The sequence below is a fragment of the Verticillium nonalfalfae genome, assembly GCF_003724135.2.
Source record: "Verticillium nonalfalfae strain VnAa140/NRRL 66861 chromosome Unknown scaffold_33, whole genome shotgun sequence".
Taxonomy (NCBI): domain Eukaryota; kingdom Fungi; phylum Ascomycota; class Sordariomycetes; order Glomerellales; family Plectosphaerellaceae; genus Verticillium; species Verticillium nonalfalfae.
This window is the reverse complement of record NW_021167258.1, coordinates 150,352-166,772: the sequence shown is the minus strand read 5'-3', so window position 1 is coordinate 166,772 and position 16,421 is coordinate 150,352. Positions and strand designations below refer to the sequence as shown.

Genomic DNA, 16,421 nt, shown 5'->3' with positions numbered 1-16,421 from the left:
GAGATTAGGGGTGCTGCAGTGAGGGCAAGGGAAAAGCCTCCGTGTGCTTACGGGCTGCTCTTTTGGGTTGAGACGATGAAATGCCATACAAATAAGACTTATGGCTGTGGTCGACAGCGCTGTTGGTCTTTTGGACAAACACGGGCGTTCTTACACAGCAATTTCCAACCTCATTGTGTCAACCAGGAATTTCACCACTACCGGGCCCTCATCATGGGCGACAACGATAGCTTCAACGGTTTTGAAAGCAAGGCCACATTTCTGACAACGATTGGTCAACCACAAGCACCATTGCTACCGCGTGTTCAAGCAGAGGGACCGACCTTCGTCGACACACAAGCGTGCGTGTGTTCATTACGCACCACTCCCGGACAAGATGCGGGCGCTTCCTGGCGATGTCTTGGCAACCGAACAGAGGAGATGTACCTCACAAATGACGGCAAATGGTTCAACGCACAAAATGGCGCGGCAACGCTTGACGGCCCGACATACGATTCGACAAATCCTCCCGACATAACGAAGGCTCTTAAGTGGGCTGATGACAAGTCTGAATTGGTGCCCATCACAAGCAACAAAGACTTGCCAGTCTACGACCAAACCTGCTCAGGCACGAATCACACAACTTTCTCCACCTCCTACTATAGGGCAGCAGCTCAGCTTGAGCGAGACGAAGCACCCGTGGATGGTGCTCCTTGTTTCAGGCCTGGTGCCGTACCTGTGCAAATGCAAACCATCGACGAGTGGCAGGAGCATGGCTGTGCTGAAGGCTTTCTCTGTGAGTGTTTCTGTGGGCTCGATCATATTTGTATTTATGCTGATATCCACACGGGCCAAAATAACACTGTCAACTCTCTTCCGCAATACTGCACGCCGTTGACGATCTGCCAACGAGCCCGTCTGGCTGGCAAGGCTTGCGAGTTTGAGGGCCGTAATATTGGGATGGGCGTTTTTGAGCCCATAATCTGCCAAGGGGGCTACTACTGCCCGCCAGCACAGAGGACAACCATTCGATGCCCCTCCGGTTCATACTGCCAGCCCGGCGCACCATCACCGACCCCTTGTAGCACCGGCAGCTACTGTCCCAAGGGCGCTACGAGCGAGGCTGTTGTGATCCCAGTGGGCATTGTTGTCATTGTTGATCTTTTCATTGGCGCCATCTTGCTGTGGGTTGTCTTGCGGCAGCGAAGGAAGAGTGGCAAGAGGATGAGATTCCCAGGAATCCCATTCATGGCCAAGTCTGCATCAAAGAAGGGAATTCAAGCTACAGTCACGGGGTACAAGCAGCTTGACGACGAGATAGACCAGGAGATGCAACCTATGCAGCCCACATTTCTGCCATATAGGCCCGGGAATGGCTTTCAGGCTGTTCTCGACGTGCCCGTGGCACGCGCCCCAACCGTCAAGTTGCGCCGAGCTAACACACTGGCTGCATTGAATCCGCAGCTCAAGGCCTTTGTCGACTCAATGTCAAGAGCCACGGATGTACAAGCCGACAACCTTGGCCTATCTTTCGCATACAACGGCCTCACATTTCAACCGAAAGGCCGACCCACGCCCATTCTACAGGATGTCACTGGCCGCATAGATAAGGGATCTCTCGTCGCCGTCATGGGCGGTTCCGGCGCCGGAAAGTCGACCTTTGTCAACGTGCTCATGGGCAAGACCAAGAACACTGGAGGGACTGTCACTGTCAACAACATTCCGGGGAAGATCGAGCAGTACAAGAAAATTATAGGCTACGTGCCTCAAGATGATGTTGTCCTTCCCGAGCTGACAGTCCGGGAAAATATCCTGCACTCGGCACGCATCCGTCTGCCCAGATCCTGGTCCGACAAGGACATCTCGGCCCACGTCGACTCTGTTGTTGACTGCCTCGAGCTCTCTCACGTCCGAGACTCCCTAGTCGGCAGCGTTGGAAAGCCTGTCATCAGTGGTGGCCAGCGCAAGCGCGTTAGTATCGGTATGGAGCTGGCCGCTGCGCCCATGGCCATTTTCCTCGACGAACCGACAAGTGGATTGGACGCTACTGCCGCCAGCTCAATCATGCTGACCTTGAAGGCTCTTGCGCGTCTCGGTATCTCGGTCATTGCAATCATTCACCAGCCGCGTATGGAGATCTTCGAGATGCTCGACAATCTCATTCTTCTCGGCAACGGCCAGGTCATCTACGAAGGACCGGAAAATGAAGCGCAGGCATATTTTGAGGGCATGGGGTTCAAGTTTCCTAAGCACAGCAATATTGGCGACGTGGTTACAGATATCATTACCGGTAATGGGAGGGCATACAAGAAGGGCGGTGACGTCTCTAAGGAGGCCCTCATCAGCCACTGGGCATCCCATCATCGCCGGGGCGAAAGCGATGAAGATTCTGGCGATGACTCCGAGGCAAAGAGTATCAGGGTCTCTATGAGAGCACTTTTGAAACGCCGTGGTGCCCGCCGGCATAAGCAGACATGGCTTTGCCTCCGACGCGCCATGCTGCAACAGTATCGTCTCAAGCCCGCACTATTCTTTGAAATTGGCTTAAGCGTTCTTTCAGGATTCCTCATTGGTTTATCTCAAGATGGAAAAAAGGGTGTGCTCTTCCGAGGCTACTACAAGGCGCCTTATGAGGACCTTAGCCTATCCGCAGACTTTGCCTCACCAGCCCAGCTGGCTCTGCTCCAGGCCATCGGCATCGGTCTCATATGTGGGGCGCCGGGGGTGAAGATATTTTCAGAAGAGGTGATTCTGCACAGAAGAGAGGCTGAAGCAGGCCACTCGCGGCTGGCGTACTTCCTTGCCAAGACGGTCTCTGTATTGCCTCGGATGGTCCTCAGCTGCCTTCATTTCACCACCCTCGTCCACATCCTTTCGCGACCCATCATCAGCTGGACCCTCGCATACTGCATGAACCTCTTGTACTTTTACTGTATTTATGGTCTTGCAAGTGTCGTCAGCATGGTTGTCCGACGAGAAGACGCCCCCCTCATCTCGACAATGGTCAGCTTCATCGTCGGCCTGCTTTCGGGAGCATCACCTGCTCTCTCGCAAGTCAGAACATGGCATATGGAATGGCTTTGGCGGGCGTCACCGGGAACCTGGTTTGCGGAGGTCTACTTTGGCCAGTTGGCTGGGCCTTTCAAATACCTGTACGACATCGACATGGCAGCCGAGTTCACAGGCTACAACCTCGGAACACTGCAGATTGGAGCTTTGGTACTCTTTGCTATTGGAACACTTTATCGCATTTTAGCATTTGGTGGGTTGCTGGCTTGTGGCAGGATGAGGATTTAGGGTGGTCTTTGAGCCAGAAGATAAATCTCCTCATATCTACTGTAGCACTCACAGGTTTGCCCTCATCACAAATGAATGAGTTACTCTGCCTTGATCGTGATCAGTCCCCGGGCAGATAGCTGCACTGTCAAATTTCCTTCATCGTCGGCATCAACCTCAACCTCCTCCATGTCGTGAAATTCATCCGTCAACCAGGCAGTTACCTTCTCAAACTCGCGGAATTTGCAGCTAATAACCCGAAGGCTGACGGTTTCGGCATGGTAGTGAGGGTTCAAGATGACAGTTACCACCGACCCATCCGCATTTTGGTATGCTGTCGTTTTCAGGTCGCCGCCTTCAGTCACCACACGTTGCGCGTCTGGACGGACATGACGAGAGTATTGCGCAAACGACCACGTTCTTTTCGCAACCTCGTACTCTCCATCTTCGACAAGGATTAGCTTCTCGTTGTTATTGTTGTTAGTGGCCTCGTCCTGCACAGCCAACCACCAAATGTATGCATTCACATTGCCGACCGTCAGAGCGTTGTGCAGCCTGTCGGCCCAGTACCAACCGTCACCGTCGGAGACGCCGCTGTCCCAGGCTGTGGTCCATCGATCGGAGAGGTCACAGTACTCGGACTGCCAGACTGAGATGTCTGTGTCGAGCGGCTGATCAATCCTGGATGTATATTCGTGGCTGGTCCAGGTCGTCAGCAGATCCTCGACGCCAAGCTCTTGCAGGGCAGCCACCAGCTCGATCGTTCTCTCCCAGCCGGTGAGCTCGCAGCAGGCGATGCCGACATCGAGACCCGCGGCGTTGAGGGACGCCCAGAGGATGGGCAGGAAGTCAGCTGTCTGCTCAGCATTGGAGCGCATGGACGCATACGAGGTTCTACAAAAATGAGCATCAAAGAGCCTGGGCAGCGAGTGACATCATGACTCACGTCAGATCAGGCTCGTTAAGCCAAGCAACATCTGTGATCTTAATACCCTCTTCCTGGTAGATCTTGATGTACTTGACGAGGTAGTCGGCATAAGCCTGGCGCCAGTCATATTCGCAGTCGCTGCCCGGAACGCCGCATAGCAAGCCACCGTTGGCGTCATCACTATTATTCTTCATGAATCCAGGCGCACTCCAGGCGTTGGCATAGATGCGGTCAACACCATACTTGACAGCCTGCTGAGCGAGGAAGAATTGGCCAGAGTCGTACTCGTCCCAGACATAGTTGAACTCCCCATCAGGAGACCCAGGGGAGGCAGGCAGAATGGTGTTCATCCAGTCATTGTAGCTACTGTTGGAAGAACCAATGCCATTGCGCAGGATTGAAAATCCGATACCTGTTTCTGTGCTGTAAATGAGGTCCAGGAGTTCCTTTTGGACGGTCTCAGTGGCATTGAGTAGGAGCTGGGCGCGCTGAAATGCTCCGGAAAAGCCGAATCCTTCAATGACCTGATGCTTCAGGTCGGGACGGATGACGATCTCGGTTGCCTCGGTGCACGTGTCGTGCGTAGGAGCAGCATAGACGACAGACGAGAGTACTGTAACCGAAAAGGTGAAAATCGTTCCAGAGCGCATGGTGACTAATGAGGATCGTAATCGATTGGTTATTCCTGGGTGCTGGGGGGCGCAGGGCCGGCTATGTCACCATTGAGGACTCAGTCGCGAAGACTGGGATTTTATATACGTCAAAGGCCGAGCTGCAAGATTCGGATTAACGGAACGTGATGGATGTCTGGATAAAGTCGGCTCGAGATGACGCGGTGAAGTCTACAAAGACCGAGCCCGCTGACTTCCAGAGTTAGGTTTCAAGATGCGTTCTCTTGGCAACCCCTCAAAAAGAGCCTTGGCTCAACAGGCACACATGGTCTTCTCCAACTAGGATTGCACGTACTAGGAAATGATCTCAGTTTTACCCCAAAGCCAAGATGCCCTCCGCATCTCGGCAGCCTTAAGCGCTCACAAAGAGCTGGTCCTGAATTCAGCCTGATATCGCATGGTATGAATCCACACGCTCTTGTAGGTTACTTGCAGCAGCTAACTCCGCAGCATATCGGCTGGTCCAAAGTATGTCGCATAGAAGCCTAGGCCTCGTGAAGTTGTTCCGTTCAGAGCCAGCGCAGGATGATTGGGCGTTTCTCGCGGTACCAGGTCTACAAGACATATCTTTCCTTAGTACAGGTCTAGTGTGCCTATCGACAAGATGAGATAGTCACCATCACAATGAAATTGAGAACACGATATAAAGAGAGTAAGATGTTCTTATATACTGCGTGAGGGCAAAGTTGCCACGCCAAAATCCAGCTTTACGGCCAGCGGAAAACTATGTACTGCAAAAGTTTGTAACTCGCAACGGCAAATGCCTTTTAACGTCACTACCACCGTTTGGCCGCAGCCTATAGCTGTACCAGCTGGCACCAGTCTCTGTGTTTCTTTCCTCGTATGGTTCTCAGAAGGTGTACGTTACCTACGCCAAGTGCCTGATTTTTCTCTACCTGGGCTGGCAAGGTGGAGGCTAATTGAGCTGAGGATCGAGATACGTAGGAGAAGGTGCTCATCCACCGCAAAGTCGTTGCGTTGTACTATAGCGTGTGTTGGCACAAGCTTGGGAAGTTCAGCATTGAAACAGTGTCGCATCAACAATTTAGAGACACTGGTGGTACCAGTCGTTGACGACAGTGCAGGTGGTACCAGAGACGCAAGTGGTGGCGCCGGACCAGCCCTGTCCACCGCACTGACCCCATTGGGGAGCAGTAGGGCCGCCGGGAGCTTGAGTGGGAGCGGGTGTCGAAGCTGTGGTCGTGGCAACAGGAGGGTTACCGGGGCCAGGAGGAGTAACCTCACCCTCGGTGAAGGTGGAGCCGATGGGGCCGAACTTGATGTTGGAGAAAGTGACCGAAGCATCGGGAACACGGGCCTCGATCTCGGGAGGCGTGCGGTTCTCGGACGGGCAGGGTCCTCGCTCGGCTCCCCAGCCGGTCTCTCCGATGGGGTAGGTTGAGTCGAGCCAGAGCATGTTGGCGTGGGCGTCGGTCCAAAGACTGACGGCCAGAACCATGCCGGCATCGAGAGCCTGGCCCATGTGAGACAGACCACCGAACTCGGTGAACTGATCCTGCTCCTCGCCGAACGCCTCCTTCTGGGCAGCGCAGAATTCGTCGGTGATGGCGTTGCCGGGGTTGTTAGGGGCAGTGGACTCGGAGTTACCGATGACCTCACCATTCTGGACATAGAGGCGGCGGATCTGGGAGAGATCGCCACCAGGTCCTTCATTGATGAACTGTGTCACAACAGTGATTTTGCTGGTGGAGTCAATGGTGAAGCCGGAGCCCTCTCCATAGAACTCTCGGTTGCCCTGGCGGAAAGGGTTGAAGTCACAGCCGTCAGCGTCGCAAGTGCCGCCGTACCGATCCGCAGAAAAGGTACCACCGCAGCTATCGCCGGAGCAGGAATGGTAGGCGTTGTTAACGCAAGGGTGAGGAGTGTAGGACGTGGCCGCCTTGTTGGCCTCTGCAGGTTGTGGTCAGCGGCAAGCTTAGAAGTGAGTTGCTCTGAAAGAATAGGAATTGGAGTCATACCCCACATATCCATCTCAGCGCAGCATGCGCCCATGTCACCAGTGCCGACATCTGGGGCGAATTCGCCCACGGGCTGCCAGCCCTCAACATTACCCTATGATGTTGGTTAGCAAGTCGGTAGCCTGGTTGAAAGAACACTCGGAACAGAAGCACTTACGGTGCCGTCTATCCACTTCAGATCGCGGGCACACTGGGCGTCACAGTATCCAGTGCCATATTTAGCGCCGGCCTTGTTACCAGGGAACTTGCCTTGGCCACCATCTGCATCCATGGAGATGAAGTAAAGCGCGCCGTTGAGACCACAGTCCACGTTGGAGGAGTCCACGTCAAAGGTGAATTCGTTCCCAAGGAGGTTGAATAGCTGGTACTTAGATCCGCCATCTGTAAGATACAAGCGAGCGCCAACGTTGCGGCCATGCTCGTTCTCGGTGACCAGCTTAATAGTGACTGAATCAGCGGTCGAGGTGACACCGTAGGTTCCCTCGTAGTCCGCGCCGTCAACGCAGCAGTTCTGCGCGCAAGTGTCGCCATCGGGGCAGAGGGTGCTGTCCCAAGAGTTGCCTTCATAACAGTTGTCGTAGCCTTCAACAGTATGAGTCCATCGCCAGTTGGCATCAATGACGAGGCTACCGGTCTGCGCGGCACAGCTGCCGCCTACCGAGCACTTCGACCATGTCAGCGATGGTGCAACCTCTTCCGTAACGCTACAGGCCTGCTGCGCAAGAGCTCGGTTGGCGGCCAACAAGGCCAGGAGGGCAGAGAAGTTGGTCTTCATGATGAAGCGTGTGTGGCTGGCGTAAGATGGTGTTAGGCTGGAGAGATTGTGGATGAGATGATAAAAAGGAAGACTGACGAGGGGAAGTGTCAGTGCTTATTATATAGAGTTCTCCCCAAGGAGTAGACGCGTCAAGATGACCTTCCGTCATAGTTTGTGAACTTCAGTTGTGCGAAACGGAACATCGTGCTCCTAGCGCCGTCAAATCCTTACAGCTTGGGATGCTACGGCACTAGCTTGCCAAGGGTAGTAAAGAACAGAAATAGGAATCGTATCAAAGGAGCCATCAACATGTGAATGATAGGCGGGTGCCGGACCGCGAGTGCGACGACACTGATAGTTTTACATGCAATGCCGAGGACGAGTCCTAGTGTCAATTGGCAGCATTTCAGGTGGTCCCGAAGAGCTCTTGATTGTCAATATACCTAGTGACGGCTGTTGTTTCCGAATCTGCAGCCAAGGCGGACGGACGAATTGATGATCTAGAGGCAATGTTCAAGTACAGAACGGAGGTCGTCCCGTTTCCTTGCATAATTGTTGAACATATTTTCTTGCAGTATTTAGCAATGCTGCAGGTCATATTCGACGTGGATAGGATTACGACGGCTCGATGGGGACGTTTGTGGCAAGACGGAAAGCCTTATTCGGGGCCCGTCGCGGAAGCCTGCCACCGGCTCGGCGCCGAGGACTACGGCATCTTGCTGCATCAAGAGAATCCGTTCTACATGTATCTCACTTGACATGACTCTGCAGAAATTGAAGACAACCTACTGAGGCTTGAAGATTAAGGAACAGTTGGTATAGGACAGATTGTAGGCGCCGTTTACTTTCTTGGATCAAAGATTCACTCAGAATGAAAGGTCGTCAAGATTCGCATTTGCAAAAGCTTGCAAAAGCAAAACAGGTTCCGACTTGCTGCTTGCGTTGGCAGGTCTGCTCAACACCAAGATATCGCCAAGTACGCACAAGAATGTCATCCCCCGCACATTGCCATGGCGCCCAGCGTCAGGCGCCACTTTTCTCAAGTCACGCAGCGTAGAGTTGTAAGGGCCACGCCATTTCTTCTGCGATGACTGCGCTGCAATTCGATTTCCGTTGCAGATTGTAGGGAAAAGTGCCCGTCAGTCCAGGAAGTTTTGCAAACGATTATCAGCCGTAAAAGACAGCCAACCCACGGTGACGTTACGTGATGTGTGCAGAGCCGCAACGGCGACATGCACACTATGCGGCTGGCGCCTTACGCATAGTAAAGTCACTACCAAAATGCAATATTGAAGCACCATACCAGGAATCTTGATTCGAGGCAGCCTACCTACATCGGTACCAATCTGACTGTGGGGCTGCAATGCCTCCTGGAATAGCCGTTCGCCACCGCCCGCTCTCCCGGAGACCGAGGCAATTTGCATGAGTGTAAATGTTTGCATGGCCGCATGATTATAATTAGGCACTGACTGATAGTAGCCAATAGGGGCAAGATGCAACGTGCCGTCTCAGACGCGTCCTGCTCAATCCAACCGCGCACTGCTAGCCTCCGTCGCCCAGCATCTTGGTTCCCCGCGATAACCCTGGCCCAATCCCTCCACCCGTTGATCTTCAGTGAGCCCTTTGCCCAGGCGGCTTTTAATCAGCCGCGATTTTTGAATTGGATGACGTTTCTTGCGTTTGGATTCTAAGTGATGTCAATCATTGCCCCGGTTGACACGGAAGGCTCCGTCTTTCACGCCAAGGCCCAAGCATCGCCGAAATGATGGCTGGCTGCCTGCGTGGGCATGCAAAGAACATTTTCATGACCCCTTTTCTGGGTATCTTCAAAGCCGCTTTCTCCTCCACCACTCGTCAAAGTTCCCCATGCTTTCTTGAGCCTGAAGTGCCTGGTATGGTGAGTCCTCGATACGGTTCAGCAAAGCATTGCTTCCTGCTTAACTACCCGTCCAAAAGCTTCAAGGGTGAAACGAAGCAAACTGGAACCGCAGCACAATTTTTATAATCGGTGGATTTGAATGGTTTTAGTCCACTATGTCAAGAGGTGAGGTGCAGTCGAGAGAGTAGCAGTGAAGATGACTAGCGACGCACGTGCGGAGTTCGGCAGGTGGATCAGACTGCTGTTCTGAATCCGTTCATGTGTGACCTGCCCTATTAGGAATGTTTGAGCACCAAAGGGACACGCATGATGGCGATTCCGAATTTTGAGTCAGGAGAAGACCCAGTATACAGGTAGGTGCCTATCAGCACAGGTGGGCTATGTGGTGATATATGAAGAACCAAAGAGACGGTCATGCCTCGTACTTAACTTGATAATGGCAACTTAGTGGGGCGGAATTCGTAGTGTTGGCTTTGACCTCCAATAACTCCGGTCGCTCGGAGAGACGCAAGACGGGCCAAATTCTGCTTTCAGGGAACGCAGCGACGCGACGTGGAGGACCGTGCAATCACCATAATGTGGTGAGCTACGACCATTTAGGCTGGTCGCGTCTCGGCCGAGTCGGAGAAATCATGTCGTTGGTCAGCCTCGGGTCTCTCTTACTCCTTTCCCAGGGCATCTGCACTATCGAAGCCAGGATATCCTAGGTCCAGTCGACGCCCGGCCTGCTCACCTGCATCATTCCATCTTGGTACTTCCCATGACCCCAACAACCACAGTCAGGTCGTGACCTAAGGGTCGATGATTATGAGACCCTGGTACCCATCCGGTATAGGATGCTCGGGCTCTCTGTTCGCTTGTATGGGTCCAGCCAGTCCGAAAGCGCCGAATCAGGGTAGGTATCGCCGATCAGCACCAGTTCCGCAAAGCCTTCTTTATCCTGTAAGTAAGTCTGACGGACTCAGAGCTTCACCTCTTGATCAGTTCCTGATTGGAAACTGTAGCGCTGTAGCTAGCGCCAGCAAACTCCGGGACCGTGATCGAAACCGTGCCGCGCCACATCAGCCAGCGTGGAAACGGATGACACGACGGTCAGTCACGAAGACAGCTGTTTGGCCCCGCGATGTCTCTCCACCATGCCCTGCGAAGCAGCGTTCGCCTGCACTTGTCAAGCAAAGTTCAATCAGATGGATCTCAAACCCTTCGTGGCGTCAAACCTTCCACGTGCCAATCGATCAAGTGGCAGAAAGTCTACACGAATAGACACCTGTTCTCCGTGGGGTTGACGGATGTGCACAGCTCGTTTGTGCTTCGGTCTAGCTAAAGAACCATGGGATACCCTGCCCTGAGGACACCAGCTTGCTCTTTGTATCATTCCCGCCAATGTTGTACTTTCGGTTTTACGTTGTGAATGACCCTCCGAAGCCCTCGTCCCACCTTCTCCGCCTGGGGGTTTCCATCCAAGCTGGTGGCTGGAAAGGGATGGGCATTTTCTCACAACCATGTCTCGTGTTAATCACGTTTTCGATGCTGACTGCTACGCCGGGCAATTGCGATGTCTCCCGCAGCCAGAGACTCCCACTCTCCATATGTCTCTCGCGAAGTGATAGCCATTTGAGGAATGGCGGCTGTGGCCTCATCCCACGGCTGAATGGAGGACAACCAGATACATCTCCAATTCGCGCAAAACATGCCATGGCTGTCGTCCGATCTGCACGGTGGACTCTGGTACGCACGATGCCACACCGGACGCTACAGCACGAGTAAGCCATGGTGCCCTTGGCGCAAATCTGGACACTGACGATACACTTCCCAGGCTGAGAAGGGGGGTTTGCGGCTTGGGGTGCCCCTGTGCGCATCACGCTATCGCGACGGGCGGCTGCATGCCTAGAGCGATTGAGCAACAGGAATCGACTGGAACGGGCGAGGCGTCGTCGCTCGGACGGCAGCTACTGTGACCTAGAGACACCGTAGCTCCTGAAAAAGCATGGTGTTGCGGCCGAAGCCTTGTGCACAGACGCCGCAATCACACCTAGGTCGATTTAGTGCAGGCCAGCCTCCGCATTGACCTCGAGTTCGTGATGGCTCAAAACCCCCCAGTCAACTTCGAGAAAGTTTGTTTGTTTCTCCATTCTCTTGTCCCAGAGCTCTGCTCTATCCTCGTCGCAACCTCCTGGACTCAGCGAATTGGACTAGGATGGTCTTGGAGAAACTGACCCAGGAGACGACCTCTGCCGCATAGCTACTCTTTCTTCTTTTTTCTTCTCTTAACTTTGTACCTACTTGGCGGATCGGATGACCATGTCATGAACACCTTCGACTCTCTCACAGTGCGATCCGAACTCTCATTAAACATATCATGCCCTCCCGCAGTGCAGGACGCCTGCAGGCCAGGCCGGATGGCAACATCACGCGCCGAGGAATCATTGGCGACATCTTGAATGGACCCAAGTCACTCGTTGAAGGAATTCTTAATCCAGGAGCGGCCACGACTTCCACCCCTCAAGCTGCACCATCACCGACAACAAAGCCTGCAGAGACTCCCAGGACTCAGGCCCCGAAGCCAACATCCACTCCCAAGGCAACACCAGCCCCAACTCCAGAGCCGACACCGACTCCAGCGCCCATTCAAGCTGGTCCTAGTCCCACGACTGAGAAGGCCCAACCAGTTCTTACAACAAAGCCGGTTGAAACAGTGCCAGATCCAGCACCAGGGCCCTCTTCGACACCATCTCCTACACCACTACCAGTAACGACTACTCAACCTCAGGAACATCCTCAGGCACCTTCATCATCATCATCATCATCAACGTCACCTATAATCACAGCCAAGCCTGAGGAAGCGCATCTCAGTATTGGCGTGCCAACAGACCTATTCCGTGAAACTACACCAATAACTTCAACAACCAGCACCTCTATCTCTCCTAGCACTACATTCCCGGCGGGTGAGCCAGCGCAGACTCCGAGTATCGACTCTCAGGGTGACGGTAACTCCATGCTTCCTTTCAAACTTGCCCTAGGTTTTGGCATCACTTGTAAGTCAATGCCGAAAAGGCCATGTTGAAGATGTAGCTGATAGCCAAGCAGTCGGTGTTCTTGCCATTGTCGCTCTTTTCTTGTTTCTCTGGCGTCGAAGACGCCAAAGACGCCAATCATTTGCCCAACTGCCTTATGGTGCACATCCCTACGAGAAGAAGTCTCCTTTACCACCCGTAAATGATTTTTCTGTCGACGCCGAAGCCGGCTACAAGTACTCCCACGAACAGCATCACTATCGCAAATTCCAAGGTCAGCCCTCGCAATTTGATCGCGAAGCCACTACAGCGGCATGGGCCCAACACAGTCCCCCACCCCCACAGCCTGAGAGCGAGACCGGCATCATTAAAATCTTCCGCTGGCCTACCCTCTCAACACGGTCGACCATGCCATCGACAATGCGATCAACCATTAGCAGTTCCCATAATGAGCAGTACAGCACACAGTCTGGCAAGCTCAAGCCGAGCTCCTCACGTGCTTCAAGGAGCACAATCTCGACAATGTTGCGCAAATCTCGCCGTGACATTGCGGAGAGAGCGGAGACGGCGAACGCCGCAATAGAAGCAGCAGCGCTTGAGGAGAAGATGAGAATGATGGACGCTGACTCGCCGCAGCCCAGTCCCATCCCCAGCCCCGACCCCCTTACTAGCTGGCCTGAGCCTTTAGTGCTGCCGCAAGAGAAGTTCCAAGCTACGGGACTTTCACCGCCGGCGATTCGCAGGAAGCCGGTTCAGAAGCAGAGGCAAAATCTCGCCAGGCAGAGTCTTGCCAAGCAGAGGCAGAGCGTCACGAGCATAGCAAGTTCGGGGGGTACGAGCATTGCAAGCAGCAGCGTTTTGTCACCGGAGTTGATGTCGTACTACACCCCATCGATGAGGACGCCTTCCCTACATCAGGCTTCCCACTTTTCGGTTCCTCCAAGTATAGCGGACCGGCCACTACCGCCTTTACCATCCACAGTATACAAGCCGTACAGACGGGATGAACAATAAATAATGAGAATTTTTGGTTGATCCCCAGACCCTGAGCTCTTGGTGCGCTCTGCCGAGCTGTCAGTATTTGACCTGAATACGTAATGCTTCGAGAGTCTTCCTCAAGTTGCGGGCTCTCCGCCGCCGAAACCCTGTCACAAATATCCAGAAAGCCGGTTCAAGACAGCGTGACATCTTCACAGAAGGCTCGTATAACGGATTCTGAATCTATGTTATGAGTGCCAAACCTTTGTGTATTAGAGGGGCCGATCAGCATCAAGGCGGGAGGCTCACGTGCCCATGTTCCTGTACCCCGAGCGGCGCCCAACACACGGCTCACGACATGTCATCACTTCTTAGCTGATATCATACAGATCGTCTCGGCGTCTTCAAGCATATATGGGCCCGGAATGTCCAACTCGTTCAGGTATGTGCTTGAGACACTGAATCTGGCTTCTCTGGAAGTGATGGACATGCTAGGGAGCAACTTGCAAGAGCGACCAAGCCATCGAATACTGTGGGAATTGGAGATATTATATTGTTGATCCTTACACCAAGAACTTCTCTATTGTCTCGCTTCTAAGTATTGGCGTAAAAGAAATATCTCGAGTGGATGGGATAGGGCGCATGTTTCGAGACGATGGCACCTTTGTGACAGCAGAACTCTGGGCGGATCGCCTAGCGCGCAATTGGCTACCTGTCCTCTGATCCGACAAGGCATGGAACTCGTCAAATGATCCAAGAGATTGGCCATTGGTAGACTTCGGGATATGGGCGGCATCGTAGCGGAACTCATAACCTTCACATTTTGGACTCCTTTTGGCATCATCTACGTCTTGAGTTATCCATTTGTCAATCTCCCCGCACTAGAGATGATCATGCAATCCATCAATTTGTCTTAGTACGGATTTCGTACAGCATTTCATCACCTACGAGTATGAAGATCGCTACCCATTAACTTTGATAGCCAGGCTTACTTTACCAACACCCAAGGACGTCGTATCCTCGGCCGCGAACTCACACAGAAGTAGGCTGTCGTTAGCACACGTGTGAGAACAAAACGGAGCACTTTGGCCCGGCTAGAGCCCCTGCAGCGCCCCTGTAGCGCCCCTGCAAGCCCGTACGCAGGCCCCTGGCTACAGCTACCGATAAGGCACAAGACCGAGGCTCTGAACACCACCCCTTTCAGGGGCCACGCATGTGGCGCTACGGCGGCCCTGGGGGATCGTCGCTAATCCTCCCTTTTAAGACATCGGTGTGCGACGTCATTCTCGGTGTTGTTCCCGCGCTCGAAGCCTCATCCATATTGACACCCTTTTGCCTTTGGGCAATCGAGTCGCGGGAAGGATGGCTGGAGAAACTTCGGAGGGAGCGTCGCAGACTGTCACAGTAGTATGGGCACGAGTAGGGCCAGATGTAGCGTGGTGGAGATGTACAGCAACGAGAATCGGCGAAAAGCGCCAGCCAGCGCATCTGCTATGGTGGGTGAGGTGGGGTTCGACGCGATGAAGAGAAACAAAGGAAAGAAAAGTTGACAATCTGGGGAAATCAGGATGTGTCTGGGGTAATAGCGTTGGGCTTCCTCGGCGACTTGTACTATTTCATCCGCCAACAGATGCGATAGTCGTCAAAAGACATGGGAACCGAATAATGCTTGCTGTTAACGGCGCTTCTCACGTTGTAGGGATCGTTTCAGCACACCTCATTTACACTTCTCCCTTGATATTTCACAACTTCTTGTGTAGCAATCAGGCCATGTTGCGGGATCAGTGGAGACAACCGCCGGAGGATGGCCGACGCTAGGGATTATTCGCGCTGGTTAGGTAGGTGTGTGATATACTCCCCTCGGTGTTGTGGGTAATGGCCGATGTGGTGGTGGTTGGGTTACCGTCGGAAAAGCTGACGGCCGGGATCCATCCGGGTCAACAGGCGGAGCCTAAATGTATGCCCGCCATGTTGCCACAACCATGCGCATCCTTGAGCGCTGGGGGATGCTGGTCTGTGTAAAGCATTCGGCGCGATACATTGCCTCTGCAAGCAAGACGATCAAAAAAAAAAGATCAAACTGAAGGGATTCCAAGTCTTCTTCGCGAGCGTTACGAATACTCCCGTGCTTTCAAAAGTCGTAGTTTCGTGTTGTTCAGCGGAATGGCCACCGGCAGCCAGCCTGGCCCGCACCCTTCATCTACGGCCGTCGCCAAGAGTCGGCCAAGTTCCGACCCTGGCACTGCTTGTCGAGCCTCAAGACGCATGCCGAGATGCAACATTCGGCCGCTGTCCGAGCTTCGACACATATTTCCTGGCTTTAGCAAATGGGACTCTCGGTCATCCCCCGTTTTAAACTACGGATCACAAGCTTAGAAATTGCTTCAGGACAAGAAACTCTGGCGACTTTTCCGTGCTTCTAGTCCACCACTGACTGGGTCACCCACGCGGAAAACTTCGGGACTCGACATTGCACTTCAGCACGCCACAACCGCCATGGCTCCTTGCCGCTTCCCAGCTGTGAAACTTCACGACAGACCTGAGGAAGGCTCCAGCCAACTGCCGCTGCTCGGAAACTGGCCGAAATGCAGATTTCACGACATAGCCCCCTGGTTGCGATGCATCGTGTGCGCTTCTCCCGCCCAATCCCTGTGTCGAAACCCCGCGGTGAACCTGGACTGACCCACCGACTTAAGCTTAAGCAATGGTCTAGCTTCATCACGAGGGTAGTGCGGCTCCATCTAGGGCGGGATTTGGTCCGACACCAAGAACCTGGTGTGGCCGCTTGGCGTTGGACCGTGTAGCCGTTTACTTCAGTTTGGAGCGGAAACTCGCAAGGCCGGCGGCTACCATTGCGGGCGCGAAGAAGAGCACGCGAGGACGGAGTTCGAGACTGTCAGCAAGTCTGCACGCTTGATTCCATTCTTCGTTCGGCTGCATGCGCCTCCATCATGCCAGAT

At 53.6% G+C, this 16,421-nt stretch overlaps 4 protein-coding genes across 4 annotated transcripts; 2 read left to right on the top strand and 2 right to left on the bottom strand.

The window, feature by feature from the left end:
* Window positions 1-213: 213 nt before the first annotated feature.
* On the top strand, window positions 214-3,276 carry D7B24_005428 (uncharacterized protein; the record flags this gene model as incomplete). Its single annotated transcript, XM_028639584.1, has 1 exon — window positions 214-3,276. The coding sequence occupies one exon, from the start codon at window positions 214-216 to the stop codon at window positions 3,274-3,276; it is 3,063 nt and encodes a 1,020-aa protein (XP_028496105.1).
* Window positions 3,277-3,356: 80 nt separating this feature from the next.
* On the bottom strand, window positions 3,357-4,833 carry D7B24_005427 (uncharacterized protein; the record flags this gene model as incomplete). Its single annotated transcript, XM_028639583.1, has 2 exons — window positions 3,357-4,149; window positions 4,202-4,833. The coding sequence occupies 2 exons, from the start codon at window positions 4,831-4,833 to the stop codon at window positions 3,357-3,359; spliced, it is 1,425 nt and encodes a 474-aa protein (XP_028496104.1).
* Window positions 4,834-5,899: 1,066 nt separating this feature from the next.
* D7B24_005426 (uncharacterized protein) lies at window positions 5,900-7,608 on the bottom strand (the record flags this gene model as incomplete). Its single annotated transcript, XM_028639582.1, has 3 exons — window positions 5,900-6,765; window positions 6,834-6,927; window positions 6,991-7,608. 3 exons carry the CDS (start codon window positions 7,606-7,608, stop codon window positions 5,900-5,902), a joined length of 1,578 nt encoding a protein of 525 aa, XP_028496103.1.
* A 4,220-nt stretch (window positions 7,609-11,828) lies between these two features.
* Window positions 11,829-13,490, top strand: D7B24_005425 (uncharacterized protein; the record flags this gene model as incomplete). Its single annotated transcript, XM_028639581.1, has 4 exons — window positions 11,829-11,920; window positions 12,380-12,456; window positions 12,536-13,315; window positions 13,402-13,490. 4 exons carry the CDS (start codon window positions 11,829-11,831, stop codon window positions 13,488-13,490), a joined length of 1,038 nt encoding a protein of 345 aa, XP_028496102.1.
* Between the last annotated feature and the right edge of the window lie 2,931 nt (window positions 13,491-16,421).